The sequence below is a fragment of the Onychostoma macrolepis genome, chromosome 09, assembly GCF_012432095.1.
Source record: "Onychostoma macrolepis isolate SWU-2019 chromosome 09, ASM1243209v1, whole genome shotgun sequence".
Classification (NCBI taxonomy): domain Eukaryota; kingdom Metazoa; phylum Chordata; class Actinopteri; order Cypriniformes; family Cyprinidae; genus Onychostoma; species Onychostoma macrolepis.
The window spans coordinates 6292662-6312520 of record NC_081163.1 but is presented as its reverse complement, the minus strand read 5'-3'; the positions used below and the strand labels follow the sequence as shown (position 1 = coordinate 6312520).

Genomic DNA, 19859 nt, shown 5'->3' with positions numbered 1-19859 from the left:
ACATTTCATTTATATGCACCAGTATAACAATAGCATATACACAATACAGGACAATATTTACCATTTTAAAAATGTTTCTAAAACATTTAAATGCAACACAAGGACGATTTTGAGAGTTGATTTAAATGAAGTATTCAGAGTTTTGAACTGAAACTGAAATTATTCAAAAGACATGAATTGCACTTATCATTTGTAACGTCATTTCTGCTATAGAAATTTAAGATGCTATTAAAACACAATGCTCTCATAATCAAAAGAGACTGAGATATTCGTTTAATGACATTCTTTGATTTAAGATTTAATTTTCTAATGTTTTTGAAAGAAGTCTCTTATTTTCACAAAAAGCTGCATTTATCGGACCAAAAATAAATACAGTAATATTGTTAAATATTATTACAATTTAAAATGACTTTCCTATTTTCATATATTTTAAAATTTAATTTATTTCTGTGATGCAAAGCTGAATTTTCAGCATCATTGCTTCAGTGTCACGTGATCCTTCAGAAATCATTCTCATCATTCCTCAAGATTACCTGAAGAATAAAAAGTCCAAAACATTGAAAATATATTTACTTCTGATCACTTTTGATCAATTAAATGATTTTCCAACGAAAAAAAAAAATTTTTTTTGTAAATCTTTTGGCAATGCAGATATTAAATAAAAAGAGTCATCGAATCACATTAAAATCAAAACAATATTAATATCCCATTCACACCTGAATCAATCAATCAATCAATCAATCAATCCACATTTGAATCTGAATATGAGATCAGAGATCCATACTTCAACTCCAACTGTTCAAACACCTATTTGACTAAAAACTTGCTTTGATTAGCACCAAAAAAACAGCGTTCACGGAACAAATCAAATGTAAAAGAGACCACACCAATATCAAACCCTTTTCTGTTGGATATGGAAAGAAAACAAGACAAAAAGGCTAGCTGAAGTCACTAGGTTTGGATTAAATAAATTTACCCTCATTTGTTTGAGACAAGGATGACTCTCAGACTTGCAAATCCAGGCCTTGGCTTTCGGCAGATTAAAGAGCCCAGAGAGACCTGCGGCTAGATCTCCGCTAATAAAATTTGGGTGTTAAATAAACTCTGCTAGCGCCTCAAAGGGCCTGTAGAGCCCTAACTAGAGCTGGCCGGGCTTCAGTCACAGCCGGGCCTGTCTCTGTGTTTATGTTCGAAGCAGGAGAGTTGCCTTCATGACGATTTATTGACGCAAGATCCCCACAGTTCAGCCCGCCAGCAATTAATCACGGGGCTTGTTCGGGCCTGTGAGCGCAATCTCCCCACAACCTGAGCCAGGAGACTTAGGAAACCTACTTGTGAGATCGACACAACGGAACAAAACTACCACCCAAGACCGAGAATATACGATCTGTCATCCTTCAACACCAAACAACACTTCCTCCTGCTGGAGAATAATTGAGCTTCATGACAGAAATGAACTTTCATGTTCCTTCACGGGCATGTGACGTGGCAAACGTTCTCGTTTTCGAGGAAAAAGGCCCTGAGAAACCAGATAAAAATAGTTTCGGTGATGAAAGACCACTCCTATATCATTCACTTTCCTATCAACAGAAGTTCCCAGAGCATGGGATCTCTTCATGAGAAGTGGTGATGTAACGTAAGAACAAGCTTCACACGACATCCGATTCATAAACAGGGAAGATTATGATTTAAAGATCTGAAGAGGGGAAAACTCTCTGCAAACCTCAAGGTATGACGCAAAACTACAACTGAACAAACATGAAAAATGAAAACAACAAGTTGCTCTGATCTATATTGCAATTGCACAACCACACTTGAGATGCACTCTAGAGACAGACAGATATATGGGCCAACATTTGGCCAGTTTAGAGGAAGTATTGTGTAAAAAAAAGAAAAATCTTTATTTCAGCATGTGTGTATATTGCTACTATATCAGCCATTCCACTTTTTAAATATTGGTGTTGGCCACTGCAAAGTAAATGCACACTAGCAATCGATTTTTTTTATTTTTTATATATCTGCAGATACACTGCTCACCATTAAAAAAAGTATGTAAATAAATAAATAAATGTATGAATGTATGACAAAATTAGTGTTTGTTGTTGCAATTTTTTAAATAATTGCTTATTGTTTCTGACAAGCTATATGCAGTACAAATATCAATTGTTTTAGAAATGCTTTTGTTCAATATTTTAGGTTGAACAATATTAATTAATTACCTCATTTATTAATTTATTTATTTAAGGTCCATCTAAATAAATAAATAAACTTAAAATGTTTAACTTAAAACTTTCAAAAAATTTCAAACTACAAAACACAGTCATGACCTTTTGGCAACATGGCAATTTTCTCTTATTCCCAACAACTTGCCCAGCCTTGAAAAACAAAACAAACAAACAAACAAACAATCAAACAAACAAAAAAAACTCCTATAGCACGAGGTTATTTAATGAATGGACACACTGACTGGAAGTCATGGAGACATAGTTTGGGTTTTATGGTGGAAAGAAAAATTCCCTGAAAAACCTGCTCTCTGAATGCCGAGAAGGAGATAATTATACATAATGAGACACAAAAAGCACTCAAATATCATGATTAAACTCTGTGAAACAGGATAGCTGTTCCAGCACAAATTGGTTTAATAGTTCAAACAAATGACCGCAGGATTAGACCAAATGCAGCCACCCAACAAAATGTCAGCTCAAAATAATAAGAAAAAAGACCATAGCAACAGCAAAAATAAGTTTACCCACCGTTTTATTATTGCACATAATGTGGTAATGTTTGTAGGCCAGTAAATAAACCCTATGACAAGCATCCCATCAGGCCAGTGGAATCCAAAATGGTAGGAATTAGTGATGCCACATAAAACTTTCAAGGAAAACATGAATCCATCACTGTATCGTGTACTCACATTTGACGAAAAACACATTATGATTCACATTTCAACCATCTAAATCTGTCCTCCCCTCATAAACAGCAGGACATATTTTCCACCTTCTCGTTTTAAATCTCAAACTTGCAAGCAAGAAAGCAAAGAAAACAAGAAAAAAGAATGAGTGATGGACGTTTACAAGCATGGATTTCCGTCAATCCGAATCAATTTAATCAATCTGACAGCAGATTCCAAATGTTTATACACTACCGCTCAATAGATTTCTTTTAAATTAATGTTATTATTCAACAAGGACACATTAAATTGATCAAAAGTGAAGGATAACATTTATAATATTACAAACGATTTCTATTTCAAAAACACGCTTTTCTTTTGCACTTTCTCTTCATCAAACAATCCTGAAAAAAAAATTAAGCAGCACAACTGTTTTCAACACTGATAATAATAAGAAATATTTCTTGAGCAGCCAATCAGCATATTAGAATGATTTCTGAAGGATCAGGTGACAATGAAGATTGGAGCATCACAGAATAAATTGCATATTAAAATATACTGAAATAGAAAAACATTATTTTACATTGTAAAAATGCAGTCTTGGTCAGCATAAGACTTCTTTCAAAAGCATTAAAAAACCTTACCAACATTTGAACTGTAGTGCATCTAAATAAATTCTGGTATCAGATGACAATTAAAATTTTGTTAACATTAAAAATTGACAAGCTTATGAATCCAGTCAGGCAAAGCGACCGATTCAGTCTAACTGATATTTTACACTAACATATCTAACATAAAAATATAGAAAAAGTCTCAGGAAGAAACTCCATACCAAAGCTTAAAGGGAAAAAAAATCGTTTTGGAATAAAATTGGAAATATTTTTTTTCTCAGTTGAGGCTTTAACCTCCAATTAAGGTCCAATCAGGTTATTGAAGTATTGTTAAAATGTGCCAATCTGTCACTGTACAGCACTGGGTTCTTTTACAAGAGAGGATTGTGAGTTATGACTTCTCAACATATATCGTCATAAGCCCGATTCGGACGGTAATTGTTTCTCATATGGACTGTAAAAATGAATTTACGGTACATATCACCTCAGTGATAAAATTCATGGATTCGGATGGCGATTTATTCACAGTGGAGGAGCGAGTTCTGCGCTGCTCACGTGGCCAGTCACATGATTGTCTGCTGTAAATAAAATTTATTTTATTCACGAATTTATTCTTATGGTGTAAAATGTATTTAAAAAAATACTTGCATTCTTATTATTCCAAGCATATTTTATAATATATAATCCTATTTATTATTTGATTATTTAAATCTCCTGTTTAAAAATAGGAAAATAGACGTGCTATAGTTGTATATAATTATACGCGATATAGGCTAGTTATGTATCGGTTTATAATACACATTTTAAAAATTGTATTGCATACCTGCTGCAGCCATAATAAAGACCCGTTTCGAATGTTTGCGTGCTTTTCTTCTCTTTCTGCTCACAGTCGCTGTGGTGGAGCAGTTATAAAGTATTATTCTTTGAAATACTTCCCAGCACTTCAGAAATAAATATGTATGCAAATTACACCGAAGTACAACAGTTACCATACGGTGTTCGGGAGTGCTCAAAAATGGATTAAACACTGAATTTTGAATCGATTTCTTCTTGTAAACTCAGAGTTGTGGATTCGGACGGCAATTAAATTAACACACGACCTTGGTGTTTGTCAAAAAACAGTTGGTAATTCAGCCGGGGATTTTTACAGGGGTGGTGAGAGGAAAAACACAGACATTCTGGATTCGGACGACAATTAAATCACCAACTACCTCCTGTATATGGTGAAAATCACTTATGTCCCCATGAGAAACAATTACCGTCTGAATAGGGCTATAGTCTGTTCTCAGGGCTTTCGAAGTGATACCCTAAAAAATCATTTTTAGAAAATCACTTCAGTGAACAATTCAGAAGAACCATTTTAATAATCTAAAAGAACCTTTTTCCACTATAAAGAACTTTTTGTACAATGCAAAGGTTCCATGGACGTTAAAGGTTCTTTATGGAACCATAGGTGCAAACCTTTATTTTTAAGAGTGTATAAGAGTGTATAAAAACAGTGACAGACTGCGATTACGAGTCTGCTGTAGGGGAGCTCGGTGCACTGGCGTCTGCATCTGGATCAAGTTGCGTTCCCCATCCGCCTGCCCTGGGGCCAACACACCATTAGTGCCAGTTGTTTGGAGCAGTAAAGCCTGCAGACTAGCAACCCTGACGTCAGCCTGCTGGCTAAACTGGGCAGCCCAAGCCATTGGGTACACAGAAAACAAAAATGTCAAACAATGGGCTCCAACACCCAGAAATGCAACAGAGTGGAACGGGCTGATATTCCCGAAGGAAGTCTGAACTTTGATAAGGCCAGATCAAAAACATGTTTGCCAATCCAGAGGGTCTGGAGAGAAATGAAAGCACATCAAGCTGTCCACCTTCAAATGCGCTGAGGGCCAATGAGATCGCCGAGCCTCGGGCAAAAGCTTCTGAGGTACTGAAAAAAATACGAGACCAGGGATGAGCCCAGAGCGATATTCATCGCTACTGGCAAATCAGCCGATGCTTTTCATGTGGCTCCTGTGACGAGGACGGCAAGCTGACAATCAAACAGCTGCTTTCGATGGCACAAGCTCCTGGACAGAGCGCAAGCATTCACAAATGGTGTGGAATGGGATAGCTGGGAGAAAAAGGTTGAGTGGAGAAACGCACTGCTGCACCAAATGTGTGATGAGACCTGAATGAACTAGAGAAGATTCATTACGAATATGACTCTTATAAAAAAAATTAAAAAAAAAGGTTGAGAGCATATGCAAAAACACAAAAGTTTGTTTAAATTTATTTAAAAGATTAGGAGTGTAATTTTTTTTTCTCCAATGTTATCATATATCCATATCAGCTTAGTATGCAGAGACAAAAACTATATGCCAAAAACAAGACTCTTAGGTTGATTTCCACAGAGATTTAAGAAAAAAAGGCTGAAGTATTTTCAGTGGCCTCACCACATACAATTATTTTATAAAATATATATACTGTATAATATTTTATTAAAAAAAAAAAAAAAAAAAAATGTATTTATAGTTATTTTTATATTTTTTTTAACTAACTTAAACAGTTTTATATTTACATATATAATTGTTTTTTAAGCATTTCAAATTATTTCAAATTAATTAAAATTAATTGTTATAATTATTTTAAAAGCATACACAATCACATATTCTTTAACAATCAAATATTATGTATCTGTATCGGTCAAGCAAAATTTACATCCAAAGGGTCCAGTATTTCCACCAGTTTTTAGACAAATTTGGGAAAGTATTTGGGTAACGTCTGAAAGCTGAAATATAAATGTGTTGTACCACATTGTCAGATTGACAGTAATCAACTGACAAAAGGATGAGTGTCATGATAGAAGCATGTGACTAAAAATAGTTTCATTTTTTATTCATCTACAGGCAAAATGACGCAAAATGATGAAAAATGAAAGCAGAAACTTTCAAAATGGCTGCCGGCCAAAGCACTGCGGCACCACCCAGCATGGTGCAAAGAGCCTGAAAACCCGAACAACCCATTAGAAAAATAACTGGAGTCTGTGTTTACAAACACACAAAAACAAATGACTACAATCAGCTTCAAACAAACCGCATTTGAGGCCAAAGCCAACAATGCAAGTCAAAAAAGATTTCAAAATAAATTCCACATTTCTATTCCGGCTGCTAAGCTCTGCTGAGTGGGTTTTATAACGTTGCAATATGGCTCCTAAGTCTTCTGAGGTGTTTCTAGCACATTGCTATGTCGTCGCTAAAATGTTGTGAGTGGATTCCTAGTGCGTTGTATGTAGTTTCTTACTTTCCAAAAGAGCAATTCCTAAATTCTCTATGATATTCTGGTCTTTAGATATGGCTTGGGTGTCTCTTTTAGCGCAACGTATTGGATTTTTTCGCCATTTTATTGTCCACATCAACAAACAGCATGATTTCAGATATGTTATGGATTTCAGTGCCACTAACACTGTGCTTTACAGACCCATTTTGCTCTTAATATCACCAAGTAATGTCCAAATGTTTCTCTGCGCAGATGTGAAGGAGGGGTCTTGAGAAGAAAGTACCCAGTGTGCCTCAATGTGAAATGTCAACAGATGCTGAAGGAATGTGATGTGGAAGAAAACACAGAGAGTGAGAGAGAGAGAGAGAGATCAGGGAATGACCTCTTCTGATGAGAAACACGGGATTAAACTGATGCTGGCGATCCCGGGCTGAAATTGCTCTTTCGGACCCAAAGCGGATTAGTGGACGGGATGTGTGAGAGGTGACATCAGGCCTCCAAATCTCCAATCCAGCTCAGAGTACAAAACCATTACATCAAGCCTGGATTAGCAAAACAGACCACCAAAGACGAAATCTTGCTTCCTCTGAGAAGATCAGGAGACAGTTGATTGGCTAATGAGTGTTGTTTCTGTGATCTACTCATGCAGAGCAAAATGCGGCAGTCAACATCATTATATAAAACATACATATTCAGATGAAAGCCTGTCAATATTCCCAGTAAATATTTCAATATGCTCATGCATACCCTACTAAATTTCCAGCATCATTACTCCAGTCTTCAGTGTCACATGATCCTTCAGATATCATTCTGATTCGCTTCAGATATCATTCAAGAAACATTTAATATTAGTATAAATGTTGAAAACAGTTGTGCTACTTAATTTTTTTATCTTTTGTAACATTACAAATATCTTTACTGTCAGTTTGATCAATTTAATACATCTTTTGTGAAAAAAAGTATTTTTTTTAAATAATAAAGTCATTAAGGAAATAATTATGTATATACTGTAAATGAGCGGCAAAATCTCATAGACTTACACTGAAGGAGACCACCAATTCATATAATATGGCCATGATTTAGTATCTTATGATTCACGAATGTAAATCTTTAGTGTGGTTTAATCACAATGCCATCACCATAATTTTATAACAGCAAAAAGCCATTTGCATCACAGTGAATTTACCACAGCTAAGGCGGTTTTAGGCCAAGAACAGTACTTACTCATGGTTAAATCCCTGTAACTGACCACTCATGGCTCAGTGCTTTACTAACCCAATGGCCGCTCACAGAATGAAGCCGTACGACTATTGAGTGCTCATCTGTCTAGCGGATGATTCGATGAAAAGAAAGCGAATGCAACTCTATGACCTTTTCCTCTGCGAACACAAAAGTGAAAATATAAGCAGAAAGAGAGAAGAGGAAAGATAAAAGAAGAGAGGGAGGCAAGGAGAAACAGCACAGCTTACAATTTTTTCCAAGAATAATCAAACTCCTCCTCGAGCTGACAGTTGGACAAGGCGGCCTTGGCAGAGTCGAGGGGACAGATATTTGAGTGTGAATCAAAAAGCTGCTCAAAAGCCTTTTCTGGCATCTCAAGGCTGATTCTCAACCCTCGAAGCCCAATCACGTGCTATTCCTGTAGCAGAGAAACACTATCCTCCGTTACCGAGAGAAACGGGTTTGTAATGGCACATATCTGGATCACAAAAGGTTTATTTACAGACAGACGTAATTGAAACCGGAGCGGAGCTGATTCAACAGTGTTTATCTTGTTCAGAGAGGGGTAACCCAAGATGAAAAGCACTGAAGGGCCACGGAGAGCTCTTACCTGGGCGGCTGTGGGAACTCATTGTGGCAACGGTGGCAGCTTTCTCTGAAGTGACTGGCTTGATAATAAGAGGAGTGTGTCCTGGCAGATGAGGATGTGAGAAACACCTCACTGCTCCTCTGGGGCTTGTTGGCTGGTCACCATCCACTGTTGAATGGGAAGACGAGTCAAAAGAGACACGGGACAGGAAAGAAAGGACGATCTCAGAGGCTCATAGCGCCCCCTCTGGCCGTAATCCAGCTCTGTGTGTCGGTTCCTCTTCGCTCGATAAGAATGAACTGTCAAAAGAGCAAACAAAACAAAATAAAAAATCCAAACAGCTATAATTAATGCTGTCTGCTGCCTGCATAGGCAGCATCTTGAACTGAAGCACAGCCTCTCAAGTGAGCAATTTGGAGCACTCTACATATAAACAGCGCTACATAAAAAGCACATTAGAAGACTCAACTAGCATTTGATTTCAATAAACTTTGACGTTAGCATGTAGCTAAACAATTCACTCAATACTCAACATACATAGAATACACTGTTGTTACTGTTAACAAAACTAATCAAAATAGTTTTTGTTAATTAAATTGTAGCTGGAAAAAAAAAAGATTGAAATAAAAAACCTACACAAAAATTAGAAATGTGTCTTTGGCAGCTAACAAAAGTTAGCACAGAAGCTTAAAACTCAATTTAAAGTGTAAAATTGAATAAACAAATAAGAGATCATTTAAAGTACTAATAAATAATATAATAGTATATAAACACTAAAATATAACTGAAACATATTTTAATTAGATTTTTTTTTATTTGTATCATATTGACGGAATTTAAATATTTATATTCAACATTTCTCTCACTTCGTCCAATTTTTTTTATATACTATTTGTATAACAAAAATAGAATACAATCTCATAAATGAATGCTTTTAAAACACTCGACATACAAAGCAACTCCGTATGCCGTCCAAACAGTGCTTTCACAGGGTTTGACTTGCAATAAATTTAAATAGTGTTAATCTGTGCTGTTAATTTTCAGTACTGAATGAACCGTTTTTATAATCAACATTCTCTCTCTATGTTCACCAGCTTGAATGAATTTTTGTTGCAATGCATTTTTTGATTGGCTGCTGTGTAAAACATGTGATGCCTTAGCATTCGGTCAACTGGAACGCCTTACAATGTTCCCTAACGTAGGCAGCACACTAGGTTTTGTATCAGAGCCAGATCTGAAGTGCACGTCACTGAAGTGGGCTTTTCCTGGTCAGTATACATACGTGACAAAGGCCAGAACAGAAGGACGCCATGACACATTTTTGACACGCGGCGGGGCGGGTGTAAACCACCCTTTACCAATCTGCCACGCTGACACATTCCCTCCCAGCCTGCCATATTTGCTGTCACAAAGCTCAACAGAACTGACAATAACCATCACATGTCAAGCAGACGTAACGCAGCTCGCCCCACAATAAGTGTGTGCACATTTCTCCTTATGTCCACCTGGAACAAAGGAACCTGTCTGTCAGCATAACAACAGTATCTGGAGCAGTCTAGCACACAGCAGGACATCACAGCTTAGCCATGTTATGTAACCATAAACATCAGCTGTTCCAAGAGCAATGAGGCCTAGAGAGTAAAGGAAAAATCACTCAGTCAATGAGGGTGGGTTTACTCCAACACCATGTTTCTGACAAGTAGGGCTGGGAAACGCTAATAGGGACGGGAATCTGAGAGAATTTGCCATTTCAGGACCTTAATTCATTATAATAATTATTTTGGAAATTTTTAAGAAGAAATCCCATCTCACTATAACTGGGCCCAACTATACACTAAAACAAATTACACATGGCTAACAGTAACAGTTCTCAGGTTCATATTGAGTTGCACAGGATGAAAATAATGACTTATTTTAATGAAACAAGAGCCAAGAACCGCAAAACCTTTTTAGACTGATTCGTGAGGTTTTTTTGAGCAATTCATTAAACAGTCTTTCACTGTGAATCGGACTACAATTGAAGTGTAGGAAAAGATACACAAATAAATAGAAAAATTATGAATGCAAGTATCTACAGTGCCAATGAAATGGTGTGATCAAAACATAATAATTTTTACCCATAATAAAAAGATGCACACATAAAACTAAAGACAAAAACACTCACCACACTCAGGGTGCGTTCACATTTGTAGTTTGGTTCTCTTGGTTCGTTTGGTCCGGACCAAAAAAGAAAATGATACATTTGGTCCTGGTCCACTTAGCGTTCACACTGGCATTTTTGACAGCGAACCTAAAGATACCAAACCTAAAGGCATAGTCATACGTTCACAACCTGATTGGTCAGGTTGAAGGACGTATATTTCATGACGGAACTTCCCAAACAATAGGTGTAACGATAGTCGCACAGAGAACACGCGATCATGCAGGATACAAATGCACACTTCACATGATCTCACTGCTGGATTGACTAAGTTTGCAGCGCCATTAAAATAAAAGTCCCAAATGGAACATAGCCAAACAGAAAAACGTATCGATATTTGAAAAAAAAAATTCAAATATCGGCCGATATATCGACCTTGGTGATATCGGTCGACCACTAATCACAAGGTACCTTAAAGTCAACGTAAAGCATCATTTGTAATCCATTTTACTTCAAACCTTTGGGGTTGTAACATTTTTGAATGACACGGCTCACCACGGCTGCATTTATTTGATCAAAAATACAATAAAAGCAGCAATGTAATTTATTCCTGTGATGCGAACCTGAATTTTCAGCATCATTACTTCAGTCTTCAATGCCACGTGATCTTTAAGAAATCATTCTGATATGCTAAATGCTAAAAAAAAAAAAAAAAAAAAAAAAGAGAAATTTTTATTATCAATGCTAAAGAGTTGTGCTGGTTTTCTTTTTTCTTTGTGGAAACGGCAATATATTTTTTAGGATTATTTGATGAATAGAGGAAAGGTTCATAGAAAATAGAAAGTTCAAAAGAACAATCTCTATTTGAAACCGAAATCTTTTGTATAGTTATAAATGTCTTTACTGTAGGTTGATGAATTTAATGCGTCCTTACAAAATAAAATTATCAATTTATTTAAACAAAAACTTTACAGTAGTGAATGGTAGTGTATACAAAAAAATAATCCTGAATTGATCTAGTTATAAATTGGCATTAAATGGGGAGTCAGGCAGTTTGAATGAGAGGTTGGAAAAGTAAGGAATTATGAAGTCAGACAAAAATGAAAATTACAGTTAGTTTAGGGTTTAAATCAAAATTACATTTTTATTAAAGATTATAAAGATAAACAACTGGAAAAGCATGCACTGGCGAAGACAGACCAGGAACATGCATTGAAGAAAAAAAAAAAAACTGGGTCAATTTTAATTTCATTTTGACTTTAGCCACAAGTAATCAATACGTGGATGCACAAGATTCATATATCAGCAAATCAGACCACAATAAATTCTGAAAATGTATCATACAGCATATGAATAATTGGGAAGAGCACATATTTTACTTTAGTGCTGTTCTAAATTCAGTCAAACCCATTGAAAACACCAGCTGCGATGAGGGAAACCATCACACAAAACACTCAAGGGCATGCCTGGTTTACATTTACACAAGACGACTCCAAACCACACATCTATGCCCTCAAAAATCACAAATAAAAACGAGACTGCAAGTACTTGATCCCAATTAAACGTGCCAAGAAAATGTGATTTAATCTTAGCAACTCCCAAAGCTGACGTGAATTTTTCCGCGCACACCAGGAAAAGGTGTTGCATCACAGGCCCTAGAATGAAGCGAAGCATAATACTCCATTAATCTGTTTGTTTCAGAGAAGCACGTCCCTGCAGAACCACACACAATCTTTACGGGACGTCTGATTTTCCAGCTTTCCTCTCAAAGAAAGTATGGCTTCTCACTGGGGCCAGGTGGCATGGATTACATGTACTGGAGGGAGTTTAGTTCCAGCTCCTCCGGCAGTCTTTTGCACTTGCTGTCATCACATGGCTCACATGGCACCGTTCCCGCCCCATGAGCGTAATAAACAAAGAGAGAAAGTGGACGTGCATGGACACAGTGGATAAAGATCTCGAGTAAATGTGAGAATGCGGAGACTTGGCCCACAATGACATATTTGTGCACAAAGTTGCAGGTAGAGTGTACAACTGAAGAAATGCCTATTTTATCAATGCATATTTGAAGAAGGATTTCCAATTTGGGTTCGGATTCAGGTTCCTTAATGATTTTTTAGTTTAGGGTCAGTTCTCAGATATAAAAATAAATAAAACAGAAGAAATTACTATTTCTAATATTTTTTAATCAATGCATGTTTGAAGGAGAAATGAAAATTTAATGATTCTGGCTCTGATTCAGATTCGGATACAGGTTCCCTAATGATTTTTTAGTTTCTCAGTTCTCAGAGGAGATAAAAACTAAAAACTTTTTTTTTCTTTTTTAATGAAGTAGGCCTATTATTTGTAAGAGTGACAGTTACTAAGACAGTTCAATAAAAAATAAGTGAAGAATTGATTCAACAAATTCAGTAAGCCATTTCTTGATTCAAATCAATGATTCAAATCAATAACTTGATTTAACTCAATTTAAGACAAATTGATTCGTTCCTTCAGAAAAAAAACACCATAAACTTTACAAACATTTGTTTTATTTAAGTGTCATTTAAAACAGTAATGTCAAAATGTACAGAGAATGACTGTTGATATTATAATTGATATTGAATATTAAAGGGGTCATATGACGTTGCTAAAAAGAACATTATTTTGTGTATTTGGTGTAATGCAATGTGTTTATGTGGTTTAAGGTTCAAAAAACACATAACTTTCCACATACTGTACATTATTTTTGCTCCTCTATGCTCCACCTTTCTGAAACGTGTCGATTTTTACAAAGCTCATCGTTCTGAAAAGCGAGATGTGCTCTGATTGGCCAGCTGTCCAGTGCGTCGTGATTGGCCAAATATCTGAAGCGTGTGATGGAAATGTTACGCCCCTTACCGTATTGTGATGCCGTGTGCCAGCGCGCTGAGACAAAAACAATAAAACCCATTACAAACGAGGCATTTGTTGCATTCAGTGAGGACATAATTACTGATTATAATGACTTATACTGTCTTTTTATGCGTTGCGCCGCGTAAACATAACACCATGTCTGTATTTGTGATCAGAGAAATGACAAACAAGCACTACTCTACACAGCTCAGAACTCGCGTTTTAATAGTCAGTGGCAAATTCTTTAAATATGAAAACATACTTACAGGCTGTGAGTCAGAAGCGCCAGACTGTCCTTGCAAAGTTGGAATTGCCCCACTTTATAGAAACCTTTGTGCACAGCTGGCATTGTAGGCTACTCTCCCAGGTTCAGGAAATAGTCCTCCGTAAAATGCGCTGCACAAACTCTAATATTTGGGTTGAACTGTTCTGGAACAGTGTTGTAAATACAACTTAACCACCGATTTCTAGTTGCATCCTCTTTTGGAAGTCCAAAGTTGTTTCGCTTTCACAATGAAACACAGCGTCTCCAGGACATGCCGCCTGCAGATTTTTTAGTGAATCAATAGAATTGTTCAAAGAGACTTAGTATTGACTTATTCATCGAACCACAATTGACAATAAATAACTATGAATCTGAAAGAATAAAATCAAAAACCACTTTGTCTAAAATTCAGTGAGTCACAATTTCAAAAAGCATTATTCATTATTCATTCATTCAGTAATTTGTTTACAAATGAAACTACTCTTTTCCTATAAACAAAAGTATCGAGTTGCTTAATTTTATTTATAGTCATGAAACATTTTCGTGATTCAGTGATCGAGTTATTTAATTCAGTGAATGATTCAATAAATGACCATTGTGTTTATTTGAACAGTGCAAAGCAGAAATTACACAAAAATTACCCACTTCACCTTTAAAAGCTGCCAAAGAAAGCCACTTCTCCAACATCATTTGCAGTGGTGTCCGTCTATATGAGGCGTAATGTTTTCCTGAGAGTGTTTAATGGAGTGAGCTTCCTCCCTGACCCGAACTGAACACTACAGCTCAGTCACTTACTCCCTCTCGCCTCGGAGATCGCTGACCGACCACATTCGTCCCAAACCACAAATGGCCCCGGCAGCAAAACCAGCGCAACCGTGTGAACCGCAGTGACGCAGGGTTGACTTGAGGGAAACCCCAGTTATAAAGTCAAAGTAACATTTGAAGAACCGCAAGGAAAGAGATGTTTTCCACTTCGAGCAGCGCTGCTATTCTCAGCTCAGACCTATTTTAGTAAAGGGGTTTCTCTTGAATTTACATCACCACGAATGAGCGTGTCAAAACATGTTAACTGCACTGCATCGCAAGAGGTCAAACATCGTCTGGGAAAACTGTATTAACTTGTGCGTTAAATTTAGGCACTGCCATCCATGATATGCCTCGTAGGCTGATTTGAAGATGACTATTGCTTTAGATTCCCCTCCATAGCAAGAACGTGCATGTAGCCAAAGCGTTCATCTTTCCAAACAGCTGGTTTCTACGCTCTGTGGCCATCACACTATGTTTGTTATTTCAGTCATGTTGCTCACGTACTAAAACAATATGAGACCTACTTCTCAGGTGTCAGAGGCGTCTTCTAACACAGACATACATGGATGAAATAACATCTGATAAATGACAAGATAATGCACACACAAACGATTCAAATGAAACATATCTATCTATAAAGGGTTTCTGACGTATGTTGAAAGTGCAGTTTGGTTGGGTTGATACTAAAATGCAGGCTTTGATATGGTTAGGAATCTTTAGATCAAGTCTGAAGTTTTAAAAAAGTAATAATAACAAAAATCTTACAGCATCATTCTTTCTATCGTTTCATTAATGTTATGTTCAAGCCAGCCTCAACTAAAATATAAAAAAAGACTACAAAAAAAATACACTGATTGCAAGAAAAAAGAAAAAAATTTGCACATTTTCTGTTGTCATATAAATAAAATATTGAAAATAGATATGAAAAATGCATAAAAATATAAATATTACGAATATCATTCTTTCTACAATATCATGTTATAAAATGAAAAAAAGAGCACAATTTCTATAAATAAATATAATTATGAAGTATAATAATTAAAATATCAATCACCATGGTCTGAAGATGTATAGCCAAAAATATTATTTTTTTAAAAATCATGAAAATTACGATAACTGCCATAATAAATATAATAAATATAAAATAAAATAAATATAAAAATAGATAATATACTGTATATTAGGGGTGCACGATATATTGCATGCAATTGACCTATCGGTAAGCCCCTCCCCTAGAACGTTGATGAGCCAATAGCAGTCGAGTATCAGTTGCACAGGGACCGGAACTCGGACATCTTTAGGTTTCAGCGCCATAGAAAAGCATTGAAAGATCGCGAGTTCTCGTCGGTTTTGTGGTGATTGTGCCATAAAAATGGTAAAACGATGTGCCTGGGGCACTTGTAATACTGATTTGAGATATCCGGAGAGGATGGGCAATAGAATTTATTTTATTACATTTCCTGAATCCAAACAAAACAGTAAAATGTCCCCAAGTATTCACCCCAATACAAATGAAGACAAAAACGTTCGTTTTCTGGTTGTCATACACTCATTAAACAGAAAGTTAATGTTATCTTGTGCTTTAGCAAGGTATCTCTGGCTAAACCTAGCTAACGGTAAAGTTAGTGATGCTAATGTACAAACCTAAATAGCGGACTGTTCTCGCGTCTTGTACAGTGTAGGTCAATAACACACGAACGTAGGTCTACATTTCAGTTCCTCTCCATATTAAACTGTTTAAATGTACATTAATTTAATCGTACCCTGCGATACATGAACAGTGTTGATTCTGCATGTTGTCATCCGCGATCGTTATGACTGACCGTAATATGAGACTTCTCCCGCTTACATTGTGATCTGTAAAACCCTCGCCTCCAGTTACCCACCGTATTTATTTTTAAATATTTTATAAATCCCTCCATGGAATATTTAATTCCTATTTGGTGGCCTTCTGTGTCCAAAATTGTAAGACAGTGAGCAACTCCGTTTGTTTGTCCGAGGGAGCAACAGTAACTAAGAGGGGTGGGGCTTACCGATAGGTCAATTGTCATGCGCATCTCGTTAGTAAAGCCGGTTCCGTGATTAGCGGTAAATCTCCATCACCCGTTTTCAAATGGAGGTGCATTTAATACACAGAGCCGTAGTTCACTGAGAAGCTACTCAATATCATGTTCAATATCGCAGGCGATTCATCTGCGATTCTGAGTGCGAATTGCGTAGCTTGTCAGTGAACTACGGCTGTGTATTAAATGCAACTCCATTTGAAAATATATCGTAATATATCGCAATATATCGTGCAGCCCTACTATATATACAGTATATATATATATAAAAATAAATACAAATATTTCAATCATTCTTTCTATAGTATTGCAGTCTGAAGATGCATGATGAAGCCTGACACAACTGAAATATATATATATATATATATATATATATACACACACACACATACACACAGTGTTGCTTGAAGGTTTGTGAACCCCTTGCAGAATCTGTGAAATTATGAGCAATTTTAACAAAATAAGAGTGATCATACAACATGCATGTTATTTTTTTTATTTAGTACTGTCCTGAGTAAGATATTCTACATAAAAGATGTTTACATTTAGTCCACAAGACAAAAAAAATAGCTAAAATTATTAAAATAACCCCATTCAAAAGTTTGGGGACCCTTGGTTCTTAGTACTGTGTGTGGTTACCTGGATGATCCACGACTGTTTTTTTGTTTTGTGATGGTTGTTCATGAGTCCCTTGTTTGTTCTGAACAGTTAAACTGAGCACTGTTCTTCAGAAAAATCCTCCATGTCCTGTGGAATCTTCCAGCATTGTTTTCCAGCATCTTTTGCATATTTTAACCCTTTCCAGCAGTGACTGTATGAATTTGAGATCCATCTTTTGACACTGAGGACAATTGAGGGACTCAAACACAACTACTAAAAAAAAAGGTTCAAACATTCACTGATGCATTAAGAGCTGGGGGGGGGGTGAAAACTTTTGAACAAGATGAAGATGTCCAAATGTTTTCATATTTTGTAGAAATATAATTTTTTTTTTTCCATTTAGCACTGTCCTTCGTAAGCAACAGAAGATACTTGCATGTTTCCCAGAAGACAAATGAAGTACAATTTACCTTGATCTTCAAATTCAAAAGGTTTTCAGCCCCCGGTTCTTAATTCATCGTATTTCCTTCAGGAGCATCAGTATTAGCATCAGCATTACTCAGAACAGTACTAAATAAAAGGTAACACTTTACAATAAGGTTCATTAGTTAACATTAGTTAACAACATTAGTAAACATAAACTAAGAATGAACAATACTTCTACAGCATTTATTAATCTTAGTTAATGTTAATTTCATCATTTACTAATGCATTATTAAAATCACAAATTGTGTTTGTTAACATTAGTTAATGCACTGTGAACTAACATGAATAAACAATGAGCAACTATATTTTCATTAACTAACATTAACAAAGAATAATAAATAGTGTAATAAATGCATTGTTCATTGTTGGTTCATGTTAGTTAATACATTAACTAATGTTAATAAATGACACCTTATTGTAAAGTGTTACCAAATAAAAAAATAACATGCATTTTGTATGATCTCTCTTATTTTGTTAAAATGACTCACATTTTCACAGATTCTGCAAGGGGTTCACAAACTTATTAAAAGATGGAAGTTGCCAGAAAAAAAGTGCACATTTCCTGTTGTCAAATAAACAAAAGTATATAATACAATAAAAATCTAGATATACATAATATAAATGTTAAAAATATATAAATGTGTCAACGCCAACAGCCTCGTGGTTAATGCGCTGACATACAGCGCAACTGCGCTCAGAGCGACCACAGTTCGTTTCCTGTCTTGAGGTCTTTTGCTGATCCTGCCCCCCTCTCTCTCCACCCAATGCTTTCCTGTCACCCAATAAAAGCAGAAAACGCCCATAAACATAACTTTAAAAAAAATAGAAATAGAAAAAATAATATCTAAAAAAATTAATTAAGTATCACAACATTTTTCTTTGGATTTTGAGTAAATATACAAAGTGGACATGTTTATTTCAATTCAGCTATTTTATGAACTTCATATCTGCTAATAATAAACTGATATATCACCATTAAGGTGCCCCAGCTCTCTAGACATCAGACATGGTCATTTAAAACCACTTATTCCAGGTTTTCCATAATCGCGGGAACCCTTCAATACGTAACAACTGTAACGAGACATGTTACACAAATTAAAATCAGAATTGGAATGCTGGCCTAGTTTGAAATAAAACTGTGTCAAGAAAGCGGGGCGCAATGCTAACAGATAGCTTCAGGACAAAAATCAGCCAAAGTCGGTCAAGCGTCCACCGACCCTGACTGCTCATGTCTGGGGGTGCGGGTTTAACCTGAGGGAAAGAGAAGACACGTACATACCCTCAGCAACATTTCGGTCTTACATCATCCTGTCTGGGACAAAAAAAGTGAGACATGGCCGACCAGCCGTCTAGGGTGACCATCACGGAGGAGCAGATTTGATACAAGCTGACAGGCCCGAAGAGAAAACCCACGCTACAGACATCAGCAGGAAAATGACACCCAATCCAATATGACAGAACACTGCCTGTGTTTGTACAATAGTCGCCGCTGCTCGCTCATGTACGCTACACAAGCAGGCCAAATATAATAGCAGTTAGCCATTATGCAGCACTGAAGGAGCTAATGAATGTTTAAAAGCTACTGTGCTTTTGATAACAGTGACCATTTACTCTTTGGCAGGTCTGAATGAGTCAAAGCTGAGAACCAACATAGAAAGCAAAGCCTTTCGGAAGGCGGTTCCACGCCTGGCCATAAACATCTCTTTTTCCCAATGTCTTTGCCTCAGCTAAACCCCAGCTAAACCTCTTTGTGTCACATTCCATTAAAAACTACAATGTTGCGCAACTTTTGAGGGAACCGTGTTGGAAAGGAACTCCACGTCTACTCGCAGACAGGCAGTGATTTTCAGTTGGGTTTCTCGCCAGGGCTGACGTGGTAAATGGTGTTGTGTGCCATTAAAATTCACTCTTATGCCACTATGCCCAAATGTCTCATTAAGGAATTCGCTCAATCGCTGACGTCTTGGTTTGGCAAAATAAACTAGTGCAAGACGTGTTAAAAAAAATGGGTTGGTGAGCAACAGATTGCGTATGTTTAAACCAGTGATTTGGTGCAGTAGG

At 36.4% G+C, this 19859-nt stretch overlaps 1 protein-coding gene across 2 annotated transcripts in view; it reads right to left on the bottom strand.

The window, feature by feature from the left end:
- Nucleotides 1-19859, bottom strand: part of hdac4 (histone deacetylase 4) — a 255008-nt gene that overhangs the window by 225643 nt on the left and 9506 nt on the right. Inside the window, exon 2 of one of the 2 annotated variants that reach the window (XM_058787006.1) lies at nucleotides 8585-8862. The exons of the other annotated variant lie outside the window; for it this stretch is intronic. Within the exon in view, the coding sequence (XP_058642989.1) occupies nucleotides 8585-8606 (22 nt within the window). The 5' untranslated portion in view covers nucleotides 8607-8862. The remainder of the gene's footprint in view (nucleotides 1-8584; nucleotides 8863-19859) is intronic. 2 annotated transcript variants of the gene reach the window in all.